The 25,349-nt window shown below is 41.9% G+C and overlaps 1 protein-coding gene across 1 annotated transcript in view; it reads right to left on the bottom strand.

Annotated features, from left to right (window-relative positions):
* Window positions 1-9,917: 9,917 nt before the first annotated feature.
* Window positions 9,918-25,349, bottom strand: part of LOC149282080 (CCAAT/enhancer-binding protein zeta-like) — a 48,226-nt gene continuing 32,794 nt past the window's right edge. Inside the window, exons 9-15 of the mRNA XM_089498620.1 lie at window positions 21,758-21,824; window positions 21,186-21,283; window positions 17,824-17,875; window positions 16,469-16,650; window positions 15,797-15,852; window positions 11,290-11,362; window positions 9,918-10,030 (exon numbers count right to left, since the gene is read on the bottom strand). Coding sequence (XP_089354746.1) covers window positions 9,918-10,030; window positions 11,290-11,362; window positions 15,797-15,852; window positions 16,469-16,650; window positions 17,824-17,875; window positions 21,186-21,283; window positions 21,758-21,824 — 641 coding nt within the window. The remainder of the gene's footprint in view (window positions 10,031-11,289; window positions 11,363-15,796; window positions 15,853-16,468; window positions 16,651-17,823; window positions 17,876-21,185; window positions 21,284-21,757; window positions 21,825-25,349) is intronic.

Genomic DNA, 25,349 nt, shown 5'->3' with positions numbered 1-25,349 from the left:
GCAAAACACACATTAACATAAAACGAGATATTGGGATACAAACCACCCCTTAATCTGCCTCCCAGAGACTACAGGGGCAGTAACCGGATTAACAATACAATAGGAGATGGGGGGGATTGATTTATGCAACATTAAACTGAAACAATGGTGGTCACTCCCTGGTTGCAGATCCTGGCTGTCTGCCAGAGATAATCCCCTCAGCAAGTGATGGGATGATATACTGCTGGGGGTAGCCACGGAAGTCTTTACAAAGTCAGGGCCCATAGTCAATAGGGAGGAGGCTGGCAGTGACATATACCAGGAAAGGAAAATTCACGCCTGAAGTACAACGTGTGTGAAAAAAATAAAAAAAATATACTATCCCAAATTTTGAAAAAGGCTGGTGGTAAAATTAATGCATGGAAAGGGTTAAAATACTGCCATTTGAAATACCCATGGGGTGTCTAGTTTTCAAAAATATATGGTTTGATGGGGTAAATTGCATTGGTCGGTTTTAAAGATACCCGAAATAGCACATGGGGCCGAATGACCAGATTTGAAAAAAATTGGTTTTAAAATAGTAAAACGCTACTTGTATTTATTGCTCAATAACTTTTTTGGATGAGTAAAAGATTTTTCAAATAAAATTGAGAAAAAGATTTTTTATAGGAAATGAGATAATTACATGCAAACACGATGTGACGGAACCCTCCATGACTGGGGCCACTGGGGACGCCTGAGAGCAAGCCTCCTCCCTACCGACTATGGGCCCTAAAGACAAATAAATATAAGGGATCAGGATGACTATCACCAAAATAAAATAAGAGTTGGGGTTAGAAGAGAATAGGAAACCTTATGTTAAACAGGCTAATAAACTTTATAATAAATTGCAGATCCAGAGACCCTAGGTGACAAGTGAATATACAAAAAAAAAAACAAAAAAACATATATACATATGAATAGGACACAATATTCAAGAGAATAATGATATGAAACAACGTACTTTTAGATCAGGATTGGAGTTGGTGAAACAACCCCCATACATCCACCAAAAGACACAGGTTTGAATTAGCGCTGAAAAATATCTCGTCTTATATTCAAGGTCATCTTATAATCAGACCTCAAATAGAGGTCTAACTACAAGACTAAGATCCAGATCCTCCGCAGCAGGGAACCTGGATCCTCCTGTCTGGCAGCTGTTGGATGTCTGCACGATGCACGCAGACAACCTCCGCTGCTGCCGGCACTTCCGCCGGAGCTTCTATGACAGAGCAATGACGTGACATGACCTTCCGGTGCTCAGTCATAGAAGCCCCGGTGGAAGTATCGGCCAGCAGCAGCGGAGGTTGGTAAGAGTGGCATGGGGGGGTATAATGGTTTTCTGGAGGCATATAGGGAGTTAAAGGCATATCAGGGTGTATAAGGCATATCGGGGGGTGACAAATAGGAGGTTAAAAGGCAGAGGAATGAGGGGGGAGGCAGAGTTATGTGACACTCTTCTAGCTTCCTGTTCTCCTGCTGCTAATAGAAGAGACGCTGCTCGCGACCAAAGTACCGGTAAGCAGCCTGGCAACCTAATTGAGGTCTGATTATAAGACGACTTCGATTATAAGACGAGGGGTATTTTTCAGAGCATTTGCTCTGAAAAAAACCTAGTCTTATAATCGAGCAAATACGGTAATACTGTTGTGTAACTAATACTACATTATCACACTATAATGTAGTGTTATTAACTATGAGCGAGCTGTACCAAAAATATAGAATAACAATTTAAATGTAACATTTGCAGAAGCATATTGTGCACACAAAATTTTGGCTCTGGGAAAATGTTTGCACAAGAGAAATTTTCTGCGCACACCACCTATGAAAAATTAGAGGGAACATTGCTCCACACCTACGGCCCGTAGATCCATTAATGGGTCTTTGTCACCGACGGTAGCGATTAGAAATGGAAGGAGACAGGGATTTTCTTTGTCCCCAATGTTATTTGTGTTGTGTTGTCTTTAGAACCCTTTTTGGAAGCTATTCGAGCTAACCCTGACATTTTAAGATCCAGATCCTCCGCAGCAGGGAACCTGGATCCTCCTGTCTGGCAGCTGTTGGATGTCTGCACGATGCACGCAGACAACCTCCGCTGCTGCCGGCACTTCCGCCGGAGCTTCTATGACAGAGCAATGACGTGACATGACCTTCCGGTGCTCAGTCATAGAAGCCCCGGTGGAAGTATCGGCCAGCAGCAGCGGAGGTTGGTAAGAGTGGCATGGGGGGGTATAATGGTTTTCTGGAGGCATATAGGGAGTTAAAGGCATATCAGGGTGTATAAGGCATATCGGGGGGTGACAAATAGGAGGTTAAAAGGCATGTCAGGGATGCAGAGTGGCATATATGGGTGTATAAGGCAAATCTGGGGGGCAGAGTGGCATATAGGGGTATAAGGCATTTCTGGGGGGCAGATGTGCATAACTGGGGAAGTGTGGCAAATAAAAGGAAATAAAAACAAAAAAATCATTTTTCTCAATCAGTTTTTATTAAATATGAAAAAATAGTTTACATGTGAATTAATATTTACTAGTAAAACTTTTTTTTTCCTATAAGGTAGTTTTATATTCAGCGCCCCCCTAAATTAATATTCAATTTTTTTTGGGGGGGTCATCTTTTAATTGAGCAAATATTGCATTAATGAAAAGAAAGCCATAAAGGATTTAAAAAATGATGAGACTATTGTAATAAAACCAGCTGACAAAGGATGAGGTATTGTTATTTTAAATAGAAATAAATATATAGAAGCAAGGAAACATTTGGGTGATGTAGAGGTATACCACCAATACAGATCCTACAAAAAAAATATAAAAAAGAACTTATAAAAATACTAGATAAAGGTTTACTTTCAGGTATTCTTACTAAAAATGAATATAATTATTTGCTGATAGATTATCCTATAATTCCAATTTTTTATTTGCTACCAAAAATATGTAAGGATATTAAAAAAAAACCCAGGTAGACCCGTTGTTTCTGGTATTGATTCAATCGCAGATTTTCTGAATATTGATATTTTATAACAACCTATAGTAGTTAAACAATCCTATTTGAAAAACACAGGAGATATACTACAGATTTTAGAGAATATACAACGGCAAACCAATTATATTTTAGTGACGTGCAATGTCAGGAGTGTGACAGGGCCAGGTTAATTGAAGTTGCCTCTGGTCGTGTTGTCTGGGGGCAATATTCGCAGAGTATTCCGTTATTAAATGTTAATAAATGTTTTGGAGATCTTTATTGGGGATTCATGTGAAGTTTTGCCAGGTCATGGAGTGTGTCTGTGTCCTGTTTCTGATATCATGACCTGGTAATATTTTAGAAGGTGTTTTGTTTTATGGCCTCCCCAGAGACTGAGTGTAGCTGCAGCTCCAGCCCTTCAAAAGAGCAATCATGTAACCTGGCTGGAGCTCTTAATCAGCCAGCACAGCCCTGTTTGCCCAGACGGCAGCCTCACTACAGGGGAGGATAACACAAGCGGGGGGAACCCATTGTATCCCTTAATCCCCTCACCTGATCCATTGCCTGTGTACTCCCTGAACTGATGGGATTTGGAGTTGGGTTCTGTGTGCATTGAGAACGTCTGTTAAAAAATGTTAATAGAATCAAGGATCTATATAAGTTCTATGTGTTGGTAATAAAAGTGGTTCTTGTTTTACTTCACAAATTGTGGTCAGTTTGTTCCTTGGATAGCAGGAGCTATCCGTATGAGGCAATTCCTCAGCCCTCAAACAGGCCTTGAGTATGGTGACCCTGTAACAAGTAACCTATACACTATTATTGGATGTAAGGCGGTAAATAATCTATTAAACTAAAACCCTCCTAAAAAGACAAATTGACTTTATTGTAGAGGGTATAAACATGATTCTCACTCGCAATTATTTTTGGTTTGAATATCAATTTTATTTACAGTTGCGAGGCATAGGTATTGTTGAAAACTGAAAAAAAGAAATTTTCAGAAAAATTGAAAAATAATGTGGAGTAGGTTTACAATTGTTTTTTTGTTACACTGTATTTCATGAAGTCATAAATGAAGAAACCATCAATACACAAAAAAGAAAAGATCCTCCTACATGAATTGGACGGGGAGAGCGACCGCAATTGCAAATAGAAAAGTTAAGTAAATGGCATTATTTGTGCATCTTCCATAAAGGTCTTCTTGTGATATAGTTTGAATGCCATGTCAGAAAGATATTATTTATCATTGTAAATGAAGATATTCCACACTGCATTTTGCTTCCAATTTTCCCGGGAAAAAAATGGCTTTGGAAAAAAAAAACTGGAAAAAAACTTTTCCCAATTTTTCCAGTTTTTTTTTCCAGACCTTCCCATTTCTGCTCCCAGCTACATCCCAGAAAATGGTCTCCCTCCAGGATGGTCTTAACTTGGCTTATATCTTCCCTCCTATTCCTCCGATTCTTAGACCATTACAGAAGTTAAGGAAAGAGAGGAATAACAAACCATGGGAACTTCTATCTCCAGGGACCTTCTATCTCAGGGTCCGGGCCTGCATCCATCACCACAGAGTAGGGCTGCAACCAGAGCCAGCCTTAAGTGTTCTGACGCCCTGTGCGGACTACTCCTCTGGCGCCCCCTTCTCACTACCCCCCTGCCCCTTCTCCCTTGCCCCCCTCTGCCCCTTCTCACAATCTACTCCCTCTCCCTACTTCTCATTATCCTCACTTACCTTGTTGCCGGAGTCCCATGATGGGAGCGGGAGGCATCCGTCTTCTCTCTCTGCCACGATGCCGGCATTTCATGTTGAGCACCGGAATATGATGTCAACATGAAATGCCGGCACCTCGACTGAGTCACGGAGAGTGAGGGGCGCTGAGCAGTTGCTGAAAATTTCACGAGCAACCGCTCGGCGCCACTGCCCGGGACTTAAATTAAAGCATGTTTTTTTTTGTTTTTTACTTTATTTAACATGAAGGATGTTAAATAAAGTTTAAAAAAAACAAACAAAACCCGATGTTTTAACCCCTTAAGGACCGGGCTCATTTTTCGTTTTCTACCCTGTGGGACCGAGGCTGTTTTGACACTTTTGTGGTGCTTGTGTTCAGGTGTAATTTTCTCCTCACCCATTTAGTGTACCCACATAAGTTATATGTTGTTTTTTTCAGGACAAGATGGGCTTTCTTCAGATACCATTATTTTGATCGTATCATCTTATTTACTATAAAAAAAATAAAAAAAACATGGTGAAAAATTGAAAAAAAAGACATTTTATGACTTTTATTTGAAAAATCTTTTACTCACCTAAAAAAGCAAGTAAAAAAACTAGCTAAATAGATTCTACTACTTGTCCTGAGTTTAGAGATACCCAATGTTTTTATGTTTTTTTGCTGTTTTTTGTACGTTATAGGGCAATAAGTACAAGCAGCATTTTATGATTTCCAAATCTTTTTTAACAAATCTGGTCAGTCTGCCTCCATCTCCTCTTTGGAACATCTTTGAAGCCGGTTAACTCAATTTAACCCATTTAAACCATATATTTTTGAAAACTAGACACCCCAGGGTATTCCAAATGCTGTTATTTTAACCCTTTCCATGCACCAATTATACAACTACACTTTGTCAAACTTTGTAATAGTAATTTTTTTTATTTTTTTTTCCACACAAATTGTACTTTAGTTACAGATATACAGGTTCTGGTATATGTCACTGTCAAACAACACCCCAATATGTGTTCAGCAACATCTCCTGAGTGCAGCGATACCCCACATGCATGGGTTTGTCAGATTGTTTGGCTGGTAAAAGGCTACTTTTGGGGCATGCGTAATTCAGGTGGTCATTTGGTCATTCTGCCTCCATCTCCTCTTTGGAATATCTTTGAAGCCGGTTAACTCAATTTAACCCATTCAAACCATATATTTTGGAAAACTAGACACCCCAGGGTATTCCGAATGCTGTTATTTTAACCCTTTCCATGCACCAATTATAGAACTACACTTTGTCAAACTTTGTAATAGTAATTTTTTTTTATTTTTTTTTCACACAAATTGTACTTTAGTTATAGATATACAGGTTCTGGTATATGTCACTATCAAACAACACCCCAATGTGTGTTCAGGAACATCTCCTGAGTACAGCGATACCCCACATGCATGGGTTTGTCGGGTTGTTTCAGATTTAAAATGCCACATTTGGGAAGTGCGCTTTTTTTCTCCATTTTGGTCAGTCTGTACCTATGCCCTATCTGTGAGCTAGGCCACTCCAATTTACCCCATCAGCCATTTTTTTTATATATTAGACACCCCTTGGGTATTTGAAGTGCTTTTATTTTAACTCTTTGAGATTTTTGAGAAATTTTAGCACTTGCTCAAAATAATAAACTTTATTTTTTTATTTTTTTTATTTTTTTAATACTTTTTTTATATTTTTTTTACACATTTTGCTGGTACTGGATGGTTCATCTAGTGACATCACTGCATAATTATTTTTAAATGTTAGCACATTTTTTTTTTCCATTTTTTTTTTTTAATTTTTTTTTTGAATATTTTACTAATCACATAGTGATTAGAAAGCTGGGCTCCATTGACTTGCATGGTTGAATGCAGTACCTGTATTCAACCAGCAAGTGGAGCCAGTTCTCTAGAGGGTCTGGAGACCCTCTAGCAAACTTTTTCTTGTTTGTTTTTTTTTACAGAGCGGCGGCCATCTTACTTGATGGCGAAGATCACCGGCAGCTGCGGCTGTGACCGCTCTCCGGAGCGGTCACAGCCCACCTAAAGGTAAGTGTTTGGTGTCGCTGGATGCCTCCTGATCGAGGCATTCCAGCGACACCATTTAAGTTTAGGAGGCGATCGTTGATCGCCTCCTAAACGCTTTTAAAACGGGCGTCCGCCGCCATACAATGTATGGCGGCTGTTGACGCCCCGGGGAGGGGCCAGACATGGCCCCCGATGCCGATCTCGGCCTTGCTGAATGCCTCGACATCGAGGCATTGCAGCAAGGCCGTTTAAGCGAAGAAAGTGATCCTTGATCACTTTCTAAGCTTATTTAACTTTTTGACGGTTCAGGACCGTCAAAGGTCATTTAGTGACCTTCTTGTCATGACGGTCCTGAACCGGCAAAGGTCGCGAAGGGGTTAATTTAAGTCCCGGGCAGACACCCCCTGCTGCCATGCACAGGTCGCACACCCCTAAGGCCGGCCCTGGCTGCAACAACTAATCGATAAAATTGATAATAATCGATAATGAAAATCATTGCCAACGAATTTCATTATCGATTAGTTGAATCGATTTTATTTATTTTTTTCAGAGCAAATGCTCAAATAGAGGTCAGATAATAACACTAAGATCCAGATCCCCGGAGCACTGCAGGGGACCCGGATCCTCCTCTCTAACAGCCGGTGGGGTATTCAATGAAGTTTGGATCCGATTCTTCGGTTTATTCAATGTCACTTACAGCAGTTACTACTTCCCAGTCCCTCCCTGAAGTCACTCTGATTGGCCCCGCCCCTGATTCCCAGTCCCTCCTTGCGGTCACACTGATGATTGGCCCCTCCCCTTTCCTTATAGCATCCACACTGCTCAGCAACTCATCAACAGTAAGTACAACATTAATATTTGGGCTGCTGAAAGCTAGGGGAGGTGGGGGTTAATTTAGGGTCAGTTGTGGTTAATGGGGTGTTTAGAGTTAATTAAGGGGCAGTTATGGTTGATGGGGCCTTTAGGGTTAATTTACGGGCAGTTATGGTTGATGGGGTCTTTAGGGTTAATTTAATGCTGAGGACTGAGAGTTAATTTAATTAATTTAATAAGGTTACAGTTAGAGGCAATGGGGTGCAAACTAAGGGGAATCTAAATCCTGCGGGCAGTGAAGATTAATATTGTATTTATTTATAAAAGTATTGTGTCAGTGTGCTGTGAACGAGTCTGTGAATCTATGAGGGCACTATGGCATATCTGGGGGTATAAGGCATATCTGGGGGGGACAGAGTGGCATATCTTGGGGTATAAGGCATATAGGGTATATAAGGTATATGTGGGGAGGGCGGAGTGGCATATCTGGGAGGCAGTGTGGCAAGCCTGGGCTCAAATGTGCATAACTGGGGGGGCAGGTTGGGAAATAAAAACAAGAAATGCATTTTTATCAAAGTTTTTTTATTCTGTTTTTAACATCCTGTTTGCTTATTAAATTTTAAATAAAAATTTACATTTATTTTTTTTATCCGATTAATCGAAAAAGTAATCGTCCAACTAATCGATTATGAAAATAATCATTAGTTGCAGCCATACCGCAGAGCCTCAGGCGAATGGCTTGGCTTTTGAAAACCAGTGTTTGTCTTCCTCAGTCATTTCCATTCTCTTGAAAGCCAAAAAGATGTCCTCATCCTCGACTTATTACAGGATCTGAAAGACATTTGCATTTGGATAGGGGTTTCTCCTTTACCACTTGGATTTTCTGCAAAGGGGACTCGATCGTGGTCTGGAGTTGAACACTATAAAGGTACACGTCTTTGCTCTGTCTGCACTTACCAGTGTCAGACGGCCTCTGGATCCCATGATCAAGCAAATCTTTTGAGCAGTCCTGCGTATACATCCCCCACTCAAGACCTTTGCACACCCAAGGGACTTGCATCTGTTCTGAAGAGTTTCGCCTTGGCTCCTTTTGAATCTCTGGCCTTCATCTTAGTCTTGTTAGCCTTCAAAGCTCTGTTCCTGATGGCCATAACATCAGCATGTAGAATGTGGTAACTACAGGCTTTATCCTGTGAAAGTCCTCACCTCAGATTCTCGTGCTATTCTCTGACCAGCCCCGGACTTTCTACCCACAGTAGTATTAGTTTCATTTAAACCAACCCATTGACCTCCCATCCTCCTATAAAGATCCATGTTCACAATCTGAGCGGCATAACCTGGATGTGGTACAGTGCCTATCTGCTTTCATACGGAGGCCTCAGGAGCGGAGAAAATCGAATATTTTTCTGGTTCCTGTGGGGTCAAGAAAGGATCTTGCAGTTTTCACTTCTACACTTCACAGATAGATTGTGGCTCTCATTACCAAGGCTTATTATGCCCAAGACAAGATGACTCTTACTGGACTTGACGCACATTCTACTAGATCTCTGTTTACCTCCCGGGCGGCCGATGGCAGTGCCTACTACAATAGCGACCCCCTACTGGGCTAAGGTGGGCTGTTTGTAATTACGGAGCCAAGTGCAAAGGAGGACCTGATGATGAACTTTGTGTGGCTTGTTGTGTCTATTGTATGTAAATTACCCCTTGTACTGTTTAACCCCTTACAGCACCGTTTTTTTTCTTTTTTTTACCATGTTTGCGCTAAGACCAGAGCTGTTTTTGGTTTTTCTTCAACTGTAAATTCTCTTCTCTATTAGTGCACCCACACAAATCATATATTACTTTTTTCAGCACAAGTAGGGCTTTCTTTTGAAATTATATATATATATATATATATATATATATTTTTTCACAATTTCACCTATAAAAACTGTATATAACAAGTACAAATGGGAAAAAAACTCCAAAAGTGTATTTAGGTATTTGTCCTTTTTTTGTAAACACCTCATATGCGTGGTATTTTCATTTATTTTGGCACTTCGAATGTAAAATATGAATGATGCGCATCGCCGGTTCTAAACAAGATTTTTTTTTAAAATGTGGTATGCTGGGAGTTGCGCCCCAATAGACGCCAGAAAAAGAAAAACTGCTCAACAAAACTATATATTGTTAGAAAGTAGTTCACTTGGGCCATTTTAACACCTTTTAATCAACTATGTATTTACAACATTAACTCAGAACAGAGATAAATATGTTTAATGGTATTCAGTTATATATAGGTGACAGAGATAAGAGAAAGCTTAGCCAATTCCAAAAAACTCAATATTCCATTTCAGCCAAATGAACAATGCAAGACTTTGAAATAATGGAGATTTATTTTTTCTTATTAATTAGTTTTTTGGTACATTTCCTCCTTTTATTAATGTTGGCCTTTCGGTCTTTCACCCAATTGTCTCTTTCTGCTTCCCACTTCAGCTGCTTAACACCTAATGAAACAAAGTCAAAACATTTTACTATAAAGTATAGCACTCAAACATGATTATTCACAGGGACACATTGTACTCAAAAAGACCATTAAAGTATCCCTAGGATGTCTACTAATGTCCTAGGTTGTACTTGCACTTGAGTGTTTTTGAAGATGCAAGATCTCCCTGTTCAGGCCCATCGGGAGGCAGCTTAAATTATCTGTTGTTAAGTTATCTGTTGGTAACAGGGGTCAGGATTGCTAGCTTTGTGTTGACAGATGCAGGGTCATGATGCTCTTTCTGGGTGCTGGTACACCCTTACCGTTTGGATTCCTGATCATAGTATCTGATTTCAGATAAAAACTATTTGGCCCACCTAATTTGCCCATTTTCATGCTGTAAAATAAATTATCCTGAATCTAGGACAAAATCAAGGACTGATTAAGGTCCAACTTTATGCCTATCCCATGAATGTCTCACTTTAACCTTTACCACCTCTGCATGGAGGCCGTTTCAATTATCAAAAAAAAATAAAAAATCTCAGTAAGGGAGGAATTAATACTTCATTACATTACATCTGACCCTCTAGTTGCATATTATGCAGTTTTGTTTTAACATGCATCCTCCTTTAAATAAACGTACCTTCTGTACTTTGTTAAAACCCTTTAGTTATAAAGTATTTATACATTTCTTTAACATTTCTACTCCCTCTTTATCCCTCCAAGATATCTATCTATCTATCTATATAGAGAGAGAGATCCTTTAATTTTTCATGATAAACCATTCAACATTTTAGTAGTCCTTATCTAAACTCTCTCAAGAAAATCATCTTTCTGGAGGTGGTGTTTCCAGAAATGTACGCTCTAGGTGAGGTTTGACTAGTTATACGTAAAGTGGCAGAACTACGTCTGTCTTTCCCTACATGGTTTTAAAACAACTGCATTGTCTGCTTACGTTTAGATCCTCTGAAAAACCCCTAACACCTGCTGGAAGAAGGCCCTATGTAGCCATGTTTCCTCATTAGTGTGATCAGTAAATGGGAGATTTAATTCCAAAAGAAGGCCCTTTTCCTTAAAAAGGGCTAATTTGGAATATGGGTATAAATGGCAAGAAGCTTTGTTCCCCTGGTTACTAGGAATTAACAGTTTAATCAGTAAACACTGAATCACTACAAAGTGCCACAAGAAGGTTAATTTAGCTGAAAACAGCTTAATAAAAGGTCAAAACGCATTTTAAGGGCTTAACTGCAAAGTGAATATAATAGATTTAAAATGACTCACTTGCATTATCCTTATTTGCAACTGCATTTAATCCAGTATTTGATCCTGAATTTTCATCCAACAGGACTCCAAACTAAAATAAAAACAAAAGAAACTTGAGAAAGATGAAAAGCAAAAAAACAAAACAAAGCACACACCACATAAGAAAGTGTCACATGAAAAATCTTATTGTTCTAGCTAAAATGGGCTTGAAGACACTACGTTCACTTATGATTTGGAGAAAAAGGTTTAACATCGTAGAGGTATTTTGTGCCCGCAGAGCCCCCAAAATAAGGCATTTATTGCTATCGGCTTTCCAATACATCCCAAAGTTTGGGTCTTTGAGCAGGCCACTCCATTTCCTCCAGAACAAATTTGTCAAACCATGTCTTTATGGACCTTAACTTATGCACAGACGCACAGTAATGCCGGAACACGAAAGAGTGTTCCCCAAACAGGTGCCATAAGGTTGGAAGCACACAATTGTCTAAGATCTTCAGTATATAACTCATTCTACTCCTAATGTTTCTCGATGGAATTGACATGTGTTTGATTTGACACGTGGCTTGAACCTTAACTTAATTTGGATGGGTAGCCACATACCTTTGCTCATATAATGTGTCTGGATGCAAATTCTTTGCAAGATCAGAAACAGCATGGGTTTACATCAGGAATTATGCACACAGTACAATCATGGATTCTATTTACTGTGTGTATTTGGCTAGGATAATCTTTTTATCTAATTACAGGTCAAAACGAAAACATTTTATACAATGTATATGTAGCCTTGATAGCGGTTTCAAACTTCAAAACCAACCAACATATATACCGTATTGGCTCAATTATAGGCCGCAGCCTAAAAGTTAGGTGTTTTTTTTTTTTTAAAGAAAAAATTTTCTTGGTAAAAAAAACCACTTAGTGGAATAGATACGCTGCCACTCTGCCCCCCCCCGAGACATACTGCCACACTGCCCCGAAGATGTGCCCCCCCTAGACTTACCAGTGCAGACTCTTGGGTGTCTTGCGGGGCCGGTGGGGGGACATCTGCGCAATACGCGTATACAACTTCCGGGCCGGCACTTGGGGAAGTGCCGGCAAGGAAGATTGTTAACGAGCGTAAACAACCTCTGCTGCCGGCACGTCGCACAATCGGAGAGTAGGATGCAGGTCCTCTGCAGCGCTGCGGGAGATCTGTATCCCAACTCTGCTGCATGCCTGGTGTTCGGAACTCTATGTCTCGGGAATCTGGCGATACGAATTGCGCATTCCTGCGCTACACCCCGAATATAGGCCGCACCCCCACTTTAAAGACTTAAAGTGGGGGGGGGGAGTGTGGCCTATATTCGGGCAAAAATTGTATATTTTTTCAATGCGGATTACTCAGGTTTTTTACTGCCAAACATTGTGGTAATTTTTTTTCTTTGCATTTTTCACAAACACACATTTACGCCCATCTTGTCTGCCCGTCTCATCCTGGTTTCAAAACTAAGATCATGGTCCCATCTTAGATTTGGCATTGCTTTATGCCAGGCATGTTTAATTATTCTTAAATTTCACTTTCACTAGGAGGCAACTCTACCCACTCAGTTAAGTAAAACTTCATTACTTTACATCTAAACCTCTGACTCCGCGCACTTCAGAGGAACAAAGCAAATTCTTTCTGCAGGTGTCACAAAGGTTTACGCTCCCATTCCCAGAAATGTTAAAAATACCGTATTTGCTTGATTATAAGACGACCCTGATTATAACACCACCCTATAGGAAAAAAGTTTTACTAGTAAATATCAATTCATGTAAAGTATTTTTTCATATTTAATAAAAGCTATGACTGAGAAAAATATTTGTTTTTGTATTTGTCCTTACCAGTGCTTCTGACTCCCTGGTGGGGGCAGCAGGTGTTCCGCCAGAACTTCTATGAGCATCGGAAGGTCATGTGACACCGATGCTGCGTCATAGAAGCTACGTCGGAAGTACAAGTCCAGTGTAAGTGCCGGCAGCAGCTGAGGTTACCAGACAGGAGGATCCAGGTCCCCTGCAGTGCTGCGGGGGATCTGGATCTTAGTCTCATAGTCAGACCTCATTTGAGGTCTGATTAGAAGACGACCTCGATTATAAGACAAGCATTTGCTCTGAAAAAACCCTCATCTTATAATCAAACAAATACGGTATATCGATGAAGCATTGGCACATATTTAAATAGGAATTCTTAACATGCCAAACCAAGCATGGCATATGAACTGTTACATCATTTAAGAAATAAACTGGTCCACAGTGCCAAACCTGATACATGGCTTCTTCCCCCAAATGGCAACTACAAATGCAGATAACATGCCCAGTGTAACCACTCATTGAAATCAAAATATATCAATCCTTTTATCATCCTTAAACGGGCAAGAGGATATATTTATATATATTTTTTTATAGTAATTTACCTGTTCAAACATCTGCGTTGTTTACATATTGACATGTCAGTGTTCTAAGTTTTATATAGGTTGCATACAAAGATTTTCCACAGGAAAGAATTGCTGAGCATAGATCAGCTATCTGTAGTGTTGAACAAATTGTGGGCACTGAAAGAAAAGTAATGGCTATCCACTATTAGGTCACAGGTTCCCCTGCCTCGTTGTGTGTCTATGACTCAGAAACTATACCTGTTCAGTCACACGACTGCTATTAGAACTCCTCAACCTAAAGAACACAAGTCAATTTTCAGACCTTCTGCGTTAACAGTCCTCGACACTAAGGAAGATACCACAGAAAAGCTGTTGGGCAAGGCCCAAATCATTCAATTACTGACAAATTAGACTATCAAGAAAATAGGTGCAGGTGGTTTCTAAACCACAAAGTTTATTACAACATCTAATTTTATTGTCATGCTGCAAGCTTGGCTCCCTAGGGCAATGAAACTAGAGGGAAGTGCAACAATTCACTACACTATCCTATTATAGTCTGTGGGCTTGTTCAGACCACAAAAGGGTCGTCCATACTCTTTGCTAAACAGGTGCACATGTACTGGATAAAAGACATGGGCTATTAACCAAAAGGACTTTGGTTTGTCTGTTGGGCTTTAAGTTGCTACATACGCTGGGTGTGTATTCTGCATTTTGTATCTTACTCAAGTATCAACATATCACTTGCAATTGCTTTTGATGGTTTCCCTAGATGAAGTATAAGCAAAACTAAAAAGTGACCCAGTGGTTAAAGAATAACTTGAAATCCAGCACTCAAAAGTTTTCCATTGAGGGCTAGAATGCCACATTTTGGGACATGGGTTAACATTAAACACCGGTGTAGGGGGACCCCCCCCCAACCAAATCTTATTGTACTCACTGCAGATCTGATACATATAAATATATATAAAGCAATGTTGAATTCACACTGATACAGAGGGAAAAATGTACCTCAGGCCAAGAGAACATCTAAAGCCAGAGGTTTTCTAGAAAGAGGATACTTTTGAGACATCTACACATGTTAACTCTATTCCTCACTATGGATCTGCTCAGGCAAGCTGCTTGAAGACTGAGAGCACTAAACATAAATGGCTGCAAGATGGAAGAAGTGCCCAAAACTGAAGGTGAATCAAATCCTGAGCCCCTGAAAGAGCTAGGTGCAGGAAGTTCGGTTTGACAGAAAAAATATCCTGCATTGAAGATCTCCTAGATGGCCTTAAAGCATTCCATCCTGAATTGTATGGAAAAGATACGTTCGTAAAAAAAAATAATCCCCAAACCATGATCTATGGAGCAACAAAAGGAGTTTGAGGCATTTGGAACCTGAAATAATGTAGAACATGTCCCCAAGGGTACCGACACAGAACTTTTGTATTATGTCTCTGAAACACTGGGGAATTGTGCCGGAGGGATGACACCACTGAACTTTCAGGAGGCTGCTGGGATGCTAGAACTCAAATATCTGTGGTGACAAATACTAGAAATGCTGGATGACCCCCCCCAAACATCTGCAAGCAGGGGAGAGATTTATCACAAGTCAGCCTTCAGAAGAGTCAGTCCGCCCAAGGGCCTATCTCTGCTACAGAAGTTAGGAGAGCCTCACAGGGGCTTATGTCTTGACCCAAGGCCTCCTACATCTGGCCACGCCCAAGTAGTCAACAGGCTTCTTGCCCCCCATACTCACATTCATTCATTTTTTGCACAATTTGAAAACAGAGATTAGCATAGGGTACTGGTTATATTACAGATTATATAATCCAACAAAAAAGATCAACATCTTTAAGTGCAAGTAGCATACTATGATATAGATTTACTGCTCTGCTACACAAAAGCAAAAGGTATCATATGAATTGGCTGCTAACAATGGATATTTATTTTTTGGGAGTGGTTATGCAGGATGAGTACATGTGTAGCTGGTATTATTGTTGATTTAAGTGTTAGAATGACACCATAGAAAAGGGAATGTATAGCACTTAAGCCCATATATTGAAAGGGGCTCAAGTTAAACCTTTTTTTGTCTATATCTATTTATATTCATTTTTTTTAAGAGATGTATTGGAAACAGAAAATGTTCTCACCTCTTCTTCCGCAAACACGTCTTCTTTTACACGTCTCTTCTTGGTTTTCTTTGGTTCTGTTCAATGAAGACGTAACAGGTGATGACTCTTACAGCTGTAAATTCCCATATTAAGTCTCCATACTATTTTTTGTTTGACATGTATTCAATGTTTTAAAAGATTAACACCATTAAATAAAAAAACAAATACTACATATATACTAGTACATAAATATTTCCATGATTTCAAGCAGTCAACATAGTTTGTAGGCCACATGCAAAAAGACTTGTGGTGAAGTTATAGTAGAAAGGGTAGAGCACAACATAACTCTTGAGCCCCCTCTAGAAAGGAAGTAAACCACTGCAGGTGGAGATACTTCTCTTGGTAAGGTTGCCTAGGGCAGCCAGCTCAAGTCTAGCTTGATGCTCTATATTCTATAATGAAAACAAGACTTGAGAAATAAGATAATGGCATCAATCTCATAGAAGACACGTTTAATCAATATTTTGCCCATTCGTTTGACATTACAGAGGTTCAAAATAACAAATGAGTTAAGGAGCATGTCCTCTATATATTTAATCTTAAACACTATTGTATCCAATATACTGTATGTGTACATACAAAAAGTATAATACTGCCAAAAGATCTGAATAAACTCTGAATTAAGACCTTAGCCAAGCTTGATTATTGTACCTGGATATTCATCATGCTCATCTGAAGGATCCATAAAAAGACCACCACTGCCATCTTCAAAATCTTCTTCACACATACTATCCAATGAAACTTCATCATCTTCACAGTCAACATCCCAATCTGAATCAGAATCATCATTTTCTGAAGCGCTCTTCATTTTTTTTTCATTTGCTCTAAGATTTCTAAACACATAACATTCATAGTAAATACTAAAATGGCTTACAATCATCATATAAAACTGAAAAAACACAACTCAGTCTGAACATACGTTAAACTGTAGCAAGGAACCTCCTTGACATGAATTATTTTTTCCCTGTTAACTGCTTATAGAATAATAAAATATTGTTTTAGTTTTAGCAAAGGAACACTGGCTTTGTCTTTTTACAATGCATTTGTTTTCAGCATTATGCCAACTCATACTGTAAGTTATTTTTACATGATACATTTTATATAAGAAAGCAGTTTTTGTCAGGACAATTTTACTTTTTCAGCTACTTTGTAGATAAGAAAGATGCTCAGCAAATATAAAACCTTTGCTACGGTAGGGATTAATTTGTCTTGCTCTAGGTGGAGTTTAAAACAAAATGCACCTTTGCTGCATGTCACACAAAGGCTATGCCAGAGGAAAGATGCTGCTGGATAGTGTTAAGTGTGGGAGTAGTGGTTAGCGTGAAGGAGAGTGGAGAAATAAAGCAAAACACTAAACACCAAATTGGAATTTGTCTAAAACGGTTGAAAATGTTTGATTATGTGTATTTGACATCCTATACTCCAATGTTCATGAAATCATCACAGCCTAGCAGGATTTCATGTACACGTCTCTATAGAACTGGATATTAGAGCCCTGCGCGGGACGGCTTTTTTAATCCCGCTCCCGCTGTTTTTAATCCTGCTCCCGCAATGGGGTTGTTCCGCTCCCGCCACATTTGTGGCCAATCCCGCCAGCCTCCTTACCTGATTTCCCGTGCAGTCCCGCAAGGCTGCCCTCGAGCTGTTCCCTCACAGCGTCTCTTCTCTTGCTCCGCCCAGGAACAAGACGGAGTCACAGGAAGTGACGTCACATCACGTGACTCCATTTTGTTCCTGGGCGGAGCAAGATAGGAGACACTGTAAGGGAGCAGCGAGAAGGCAGCCTTGCGGGACTGCGCGGGATTACCGGGACCCGCAGGTACAGTGCCTGACCGCCCGCAGCCCCAGCAAGACCGCCCGCAAGTTTTTCGGCGGGTCCTGCGGGACCCGCCTCCCAATGCATTCCTCTACTGGATAGTTCCTAAGTACATTACTCCTTGTCAAAGTCATAAACGAATCAATTAGTTTGCAAAAACAATCAAATAAAATTTTGATAAATGTTTTACCCAGCAAAATCAGTATCTGTTGTTGTGCAAAAGCGGTCACCTTCAAGTGTATCTATGAAAAGAAAAACACATATATAATATAACAATACATATATTCCAAATGAACTTTCTACCAAAAAGATGATAAGAACACCAAACCATATTAATCTTAACGGGTGATATTTTAACAATTGAGAAATGTTATATTTTAAAATTATCCCCTGGAAAATCTTCTTTTCAGATCTCTGAATTGGATTTATTTTTCTTTAGCAATATTCACTTGAATCGATCTCTACTACCATTTAAAATGATGCATACAAATGGTAAAGAAGAGGGGTAGTGAATATTTATTGTAGGGTTTATTATTTAGTAGAAAACAATCGGCGCACACTTAAGTGTTTATGATAAGGCTAACAAAGTGGATTTATTTTAACGTCTATTTTTATATACTACAAAATCATCTTAACCCCTTCCTGCCAATGAGCGTAATAGTATGTTTTAAAAATCGATAAGGGTGCCTGTGCACAGGAGCTCAGGCTGTCAATTGAAAGTCTGGTCTCCACCCTGTTACCTGGGGCCAAAAGTTATGGCTCAAGCCATGTGACAGTGAGTTTATATTCAGGAGATTTAAATGCCAGAACTCTGACAGAAATCTGAAAAGATCTGTAGGGGCGGTAGACACTCAAGCTTGAAACTATTACAATTTGAGAAAAAAAACATGAGCACCTTTAAATAAAAATAGAAAGATAGAATTCTACTTGCAGTGAATTTATTTTCCTTGCTCATCTCCTGGCAGCAATAATAGAGACACTTCTGCTACCGAATCAGGAATAGACAGGAACAAACCTGGTCCTGTTTGGGCCCTGTACTATGCTCTGTTTTTGTTAACATCTAAGGACACACATAAAGCTTGTTTGATCTTGCTTGGATGCAGGTTGCCTTTCATTTCGGAGCTGGCATTTTCTTTGAGGAGTAGACAAACCAATAACTGTTGAAGTGCCTGTGTACACAGTTTCTTGTGTGAGGGGTAAGTTATTATAGTGCTGCAACTGCCAGTGAACACCTCTGAAGTGCTCACAATGTGTAACAGTGGTGAGCAATCAAGGGTGTTGTGCTGTTGAATTACGCCAACACACCTGTGGCAGAGCTACTCAGTCTCTGTATATAGTACCGTATTGGCCCGAATATAGGCCGCACTTTTTTCCCCTACTTTAAGTCTTTAAAGTGGGGGTGCGGCCTACATTCGGAGTCTAGCGCCCGACATGCAGTCCCGGGCAGGCAGCGGGGTTAGGATACAGATCCCCCGCAGCGGTGCAGGGGACCTGTATCCTACTCTCTTATATGCTCAGACAGCCTCCCGTGCCGGCACCCCCCCCCGTGGAAAGGGGGATTGTCTAAGCGCCGGCAGCGGAGATGCGAGCATAAACAGCCTTCGCCGCCGGCACGTCTGCATGACGTGCTTTAACAATCTCCCTTGCTGGGAATTCCCACGGGGGGAGTCCCGGCAAGGGAGATTTTAAAGCACATCTTGCAGACGTGCCGGTGAACGTCTGCGCGAACAATCTTCCGGCACCGGAAGTTGAATACTTCCGTTGAATATGTCCCCTGCCGGCCCCGCAAGACCCCGTGGAGTCTGCACCGGTAAATCTGGTGGGGGGGGGGGCATCGAGTGGCAGCATATCTCAGCATATCTCAGCATATCTCGGAGGGGGGATAGAGTGGCAGCATATCTCGGGGGGGGGGGGGGGGACATCTTCAGGACAGAGTGGCAGCATATCTCGGGGGGGCGCAGAAACTTTTTTCTTTAAAAAAGCACCAAACTTTTACGGTGCGGCCTATATTCGAGTGCGGCCTATATCCGTGCCAATACGGTATAGCCGTATTGGCTCGGATATAGGCCGCACCCGAATATAGGCCGCACCCTAAAAGTTTGGTGCTTTTTTAAAGAAAAAGTTTTGCAATAGATATGCTGCCACTCTGTCCCCCCCCGAGATATGCTGCCACTCTGTCCCCCCCCCGACATATGCTGCCACTCTGTCCCCCCCCCCCGAGATATGCTGCCACTCTGTAACCCCCCCCCCCCCGACTTACCAGAGCAGACTCCCGGGTGTCTTGTGGGGCCGGCGGGGGATATCTACGTAATACGCGTATACAACTTCCGGTGCCGGCACTCAGCGGAAGTTGTATACGCGTATTGCGTAGATGTCCCCCGCCGGCCCCGCAAGACACCCGGGAGTCTGCTCTGGTAAGCGCGATGCGCTTAGACAACCTCCCGTGCCGGCACTCCCCCTGTGGGAAGTGCTGGCAGGGGAGGCTGTCTGAGCGTATCAGAGTAGGATGCAGGCCCCCTGCACCGCTGCGGAGGATCTGTATCCTAACCCTGCTGCCTGCCCGGTGCCCGAAACTGCATCTCCCGGGCGTCGGGCGATTTGAATTGCGCATTCCTGCGCTAAACCCCGGTTATAGGTCTTTAAAGTGGGGGGAAAAAAGTGCGGCCTATATTCGGGCAAATACAGTATTATATATACACACACACATATATATATATATATATATACACATACACTAGACTGTGAATCCATGGGTGTGAGATGCATTAAGACTGATTCCCTTTTGGATGCAGGGATAACAATCTGCATCGCTTTTTGTTCTTAAAAGATGCCATAATGTCTATATCTGGAACAAAAGTGTCTATTTCTTATATATATATATATATATATATATATATATATATATATATAAAAAAAAAAAAAAAAAAAAAGACTTCTAGATTCAGACTTCACTATCCTTGAAGGAGTAATCTGCGGTTGAGTTCTAAACTCTGCTGTTGTAGACTGCTTTCAGACTCTGCAAAGCTCCACTTATAGAATAATAAGTCAAGGCGGCATGTTCAGTTGGCGTATCCTAATGCCTCCTTCCTTGTTTATATAAGCCACTACGGCCCTACTGTCAGAGAATATCACCACTCTTCGTGAGAAACGCAGAGCTCTCCAGACTTTTGCCGTTCATTTTCCATGTGGGCCCCCACTACTGACAAACTGGGGTCCCTTAAACCACCACCTTGGGGAAGATTTTACAAGATCTGTAAGAACTACCCTGATACCTGGGGATCGAAAATCTATGTTCCATCTTTGTAGCAGAAACAACTGAATAGGCCATAACCCAAATTACTGCATATCTCGTATGGGTTCATGTTCGCCAGAGATCTGACAGTCTGTCTTGGAGACCCTCTTTCTTTTTTGTTGTTGTTGAAGAAATAGCACATCTTGCCTCAGAGATTGCTGCTTATTTAGGAGGAAGAAAAATCTCTGGCCGAGATACCAGAAGCAGAAGCATTTTATTTCAATAAAAAAGCAAATATTTGTGTGCAAAAGATAGCTTACCAAGTATCTGTTCAAATTCATCATCGTCTACATCTTCTAAATTATCTTCCTCTTCATTCTGTTTAATCGGTTTCTCGTTTGATATCTTTTTGAAGTACCTGTATGTGAAACAAACAGTAAGTGTACTCAAAAATATAATTTGTATTATCCCGGTTTATACACAGAAGCAGGTGGTATTATGTAGCATGCAATATAACTATGCCACATACATTACTCCTTAAAAGTAATCATCTGACATGACCAGATCTGCACATAAACTGGGTGGGTGTTTCTAGTTATTTTCTTTTCATAACAAGTTTACAGTGGTGTATTTTTGCCACCATACTGCTTCATGTTGTCTGAAAAAGCAGTTAACACTTTTCGCTCTTGTTGTTAAGCGTTCGTACATTCAATGCAGATAAAGAAAGCATTTATAAGATGTTAATGGGTAGTAGAAGCATTATTAAACACTCATCTACAGACACCAGACAAGCCAGAAGATGTTAATGAAATATGAAGGGCATACACATACCCCAATACAATTGAGCAGATTCCAAATGTTATCATAATAAGAGCTTGCATTTGATTTTTACCTGTGAAAAAACACTTCATCTACTGGTACTTCCATTTCTTCTTTTTCAATGAACTTAGCATTGTTCACTAGCATACATAAATACACAAAAAAAGAGAACATAATTGACACGTTATAATACTACAACAATAATAATTAAAGTTATGGTTAGGCGCTAAAATGTATAAATTGATATTGATGCAAACAAAATATATAGTGAAAAAGTGTTATAAACAGTGCTGCAGACACTAGGAGGTACAGCCCCTATACCAAAACAGTAGTGAAAAGTGTTATTGCTGCCTCATTTGGTTGTGTAACTAAGTGGTCCTCTGTTTCAGAAAAAAACCTTTTTAGTCTGGGTCATTCTAGTCATGCTGTATTGCTATGAGAATGCATGCACAAAAAAACCCTTAAAAATAAAACAACGAAATATAAAAAAGGCCTATAGCAAACACATTGTTTGAAAATTGGAATTCTTACCTGGGAATTTCCTTTCCTTGGTGGCACAGACAGAGATGGCTCCGCCTACCAGATAGGACAGGAAACCCTATAAAAAGTGGACCTCCCCCTTCCTCCCCAGTGTGGTTATAAAGACATACCGCATTGGCTCGAATACAGGCCGCACTTTTTCCCCCCACTTTAAGTCTTTAAAGTGGGGGTGCGGTCTATATTCGGGGTCTAGCGCCCGACGCCCGGGACATGCAGTTCCGGGCGCCGGGCAGGCAGCAGGGTTAGGATGCAGATCCCCCCGCAGTGGTGCAGGGGACCTGCATCCTACTCTCTGATACGCTCAGACAGCCTCCCCTGCCGGCACGGGAGGTTGTCTAAGCGCATCGTGCAGACGTTCACCGGCAGCAGCGATGCGCGTAAACAGCCTCCGCTGCCGGCACGTCTGCACGATGTGCTTTAACAATCTCCCTTGCCAGGAAATCCCACGGGGGGAGTCCCGGCAAGGGAGATTGTTAAAGCACATCGTGCAGACGTGCCGGCAGCGGAGGCTGTTTACGCGCATCGCTGCTGCCGGTGAACGTCTGCACGATGCGCTTAGACAACCTCCCGTGCCGGGACTCCCCCCGTGGGATTTCCTGGCAAGGGAGATTGTTAAAGCACATCGTGCAGACGTGCCGGCAGCGGAGGCTGTTTACGCGCATCGTTGCTGCCGGTGATAGTTGTATACGCGTATTGCGTAGATGTCCCCCGCCGGACCCGCAAGACACCCGGGAGTCTGCTCTGGTAAGTCGGGGGGGGGGGGGGGTGCAGAGTGGCAGCATATCTCGGGGGGGGGGGGGGACAGTGGCAGCATATCTCGGGGGGGACAGAGTGGCAGCATCGGGGGGGAGGAGGAGGACAGTGGCAGCATATTTCGGGGGGAGGACAGTGGCAGCATATATCGGGGGGAGGAGAAGGACAGTGGCAGCATATCTCGGGGGGGGACAGAGAAGCACCATGTCTATTAAAAAAAAACAACTTTTCCTTTAAAAAAGCACCCAACTTTTAGGGTGCGGCCTATATACGGGGGCGGCCTATATCCGAGCCAATACGGTACTCAGACACAAATTGTGCAACAAAAACAAAAGGAGAATGTAATGGGTGGGAGCTAAATGTGCCAACGTGGAAATGGACAAGGAAAGAGAATTCCCAGGTAGAAATTCCCATTTTCCTTGCCATTCCAGGTGGCACAGATGGAGAATTAGCATGATAGGGAGGGAGATTCTGGCCTGAATGACATGCCGACCAAACTGAGTCCTCAGAGGCTTGGACTTTGAGCCTGTAGTGCCTTACAAACGTATGGATGGACTTCCAGGTCGCTGCCTTAGAGAAAATAGATGGGTTCATACAGGAGAGTTCTGCCCATCAAGAGGAGACTGATCTAGTCGAATGCACCCTCAGGCCAGAAGGAGGATCCGGTCCTGCATAGATGTAACATTCAGTGATAGTGTCTTTGATCCAACGGGCTATGGAAGCCTTGGATACTGACATCCCCTTACGGACACTAGAAAAAGATAGATAAAGGGAATTGGATTTCTTCCGTGGGTGAGTACAGGACAAGTAGATCTGGAAACATCTCCACAGGTCTAGAGTGTGGAGTTCTTCATCTTTAGGATTCTTGGGGTCTGGATAGAAGTCTGGTAGTACGATCTCTTGATCAGTGTAAAAACTTGAGACCACCTTAGGTTGAAATTCTGGTGGCAACCTCATGACCACTCTATCCGGGAGGATACTGAGGAACCGCTCCAATCTAGAGAAGGCAGGGATCTTACCTACTCATCTTGCAGAAGTGATGGCCACTAAGAGGACAAACTTGTAGGCGAGTAGTTTTAGAGAAGTCTCTTCTAGAGGCTCAAAGTGCTGAGAGGTAAGTTGTCTCAGAACAAAGTTTAGGTCCCATTGGGGAACTGAGAAGTGGGACCTAGGACAAAGTCTGCACATTCATTTGGATAGTATAGAGATCCAGGGATGTTCTGCCAGCTTGTTATCCAAAGTAACAGTTTAAAGCCGAAACCTGGACCTTAATCGTAGCCAGCTTCAGACCACCGTCAAAGCCGTCTTGTAGGAATAGTAGCAAATCCTGAATGGAGAGGGAGTATAGGTTATTCAATCTGCACCAAGAAACAAAGGTTATCCAGACCTTCCGGTATTTAGCTGAACTGGAGAAGATAGTGTCGATCTCGATGTAGATAGACCTGTAGAGATCAGGATATCCCCCTCAGAAGCCAGGCCGAAAGGATCTGGGTGGAGAATAGGACCCTGGAGGAGAATGTCCTTCAGCTGAGGAAGATGAATTGGCCCGTCTATGGCCAGGCGGGCAAGGTCTGAGAAGCAGATCCTTCTTGGCCAGAGATTATGATGAACTTGTTAGGGCTTTCCTTTATCTTTCGGAGGACCCTAGAGATAAGAGGTATGCCAGATCGAAGTCCCAGGTCTGAGAGCGCTTCTAGGCCTCGAGGATGGCCATCTGGGGAAAGTGAAAAGGACTCCTTCACCTGTCTGCTTGACTGGGAGGCCATCAGGTCTATCGGGGGCATTCCCCATTTCCTTTTGATATGATCGAATACATCCCTGTTCAGGCTCCACTCCCCCAGCTGCACGGCTTGTCTGCTTAGGTAGTCTGCCTCCTAATTCGAGGACCCCTAGATTGTGCACTGGTTGAACGCTGCCCATTGACAGATTCTTGCAGTCAAGGCCGGTAGGCATCTGCTCCTTGTGCCTCCCTGCTTGGTGAGAAATGCCACTACGGTGACATTGATTGAAAGAATCCTGACTGGCCTGTGGCAAAGGGTCAGGGACCTGAACTTCAGTGCTCTCCAGACCACCAATAACTCTAGATAGTTGATGTATAGGTCTGTTTCCTGTGAAGACCCATTTCCTTGGGCAATCTCTTTCCCCGTAACAGCTCCCCAGGCTCTAAAACTGGCGTTGGTGGAGATGACTATCCAGCCCTGTGTCTTCCACGGAAGGCCTTTGGAGAGGTTCTTGTCCAACAACCACCATCTGAGCAAGGCTAAAATGAAGGGGGAGAGAAGGACCTGTTTGTTCAACAATGTCTGGGATCGGTCCCAGTGGTCTAGCAGGAGCTGCTGTAGGGGTCTTGAGTGAGCGAGGGCCCAAGGGAC

Source organism: Sceloporus occidentalis, unplaced genomic scaffold (assembly GCF_023333645.1).
Source record: "Sceloporus occidentalis isolate IW3139 unplaced genomic scaffold, rSceOcc1.0.p SCAF_123, whole genome shotgun sequence".
NCBI lineage: Eukaryota > Metazoa > Chordata > Lepidosauria > Squamata > Phrynosomatidae > Sceloporus > Sceloporus occidentalis.
This window is presented reverse-complemented; position numbering and strand designations above follow the sequence as displayed.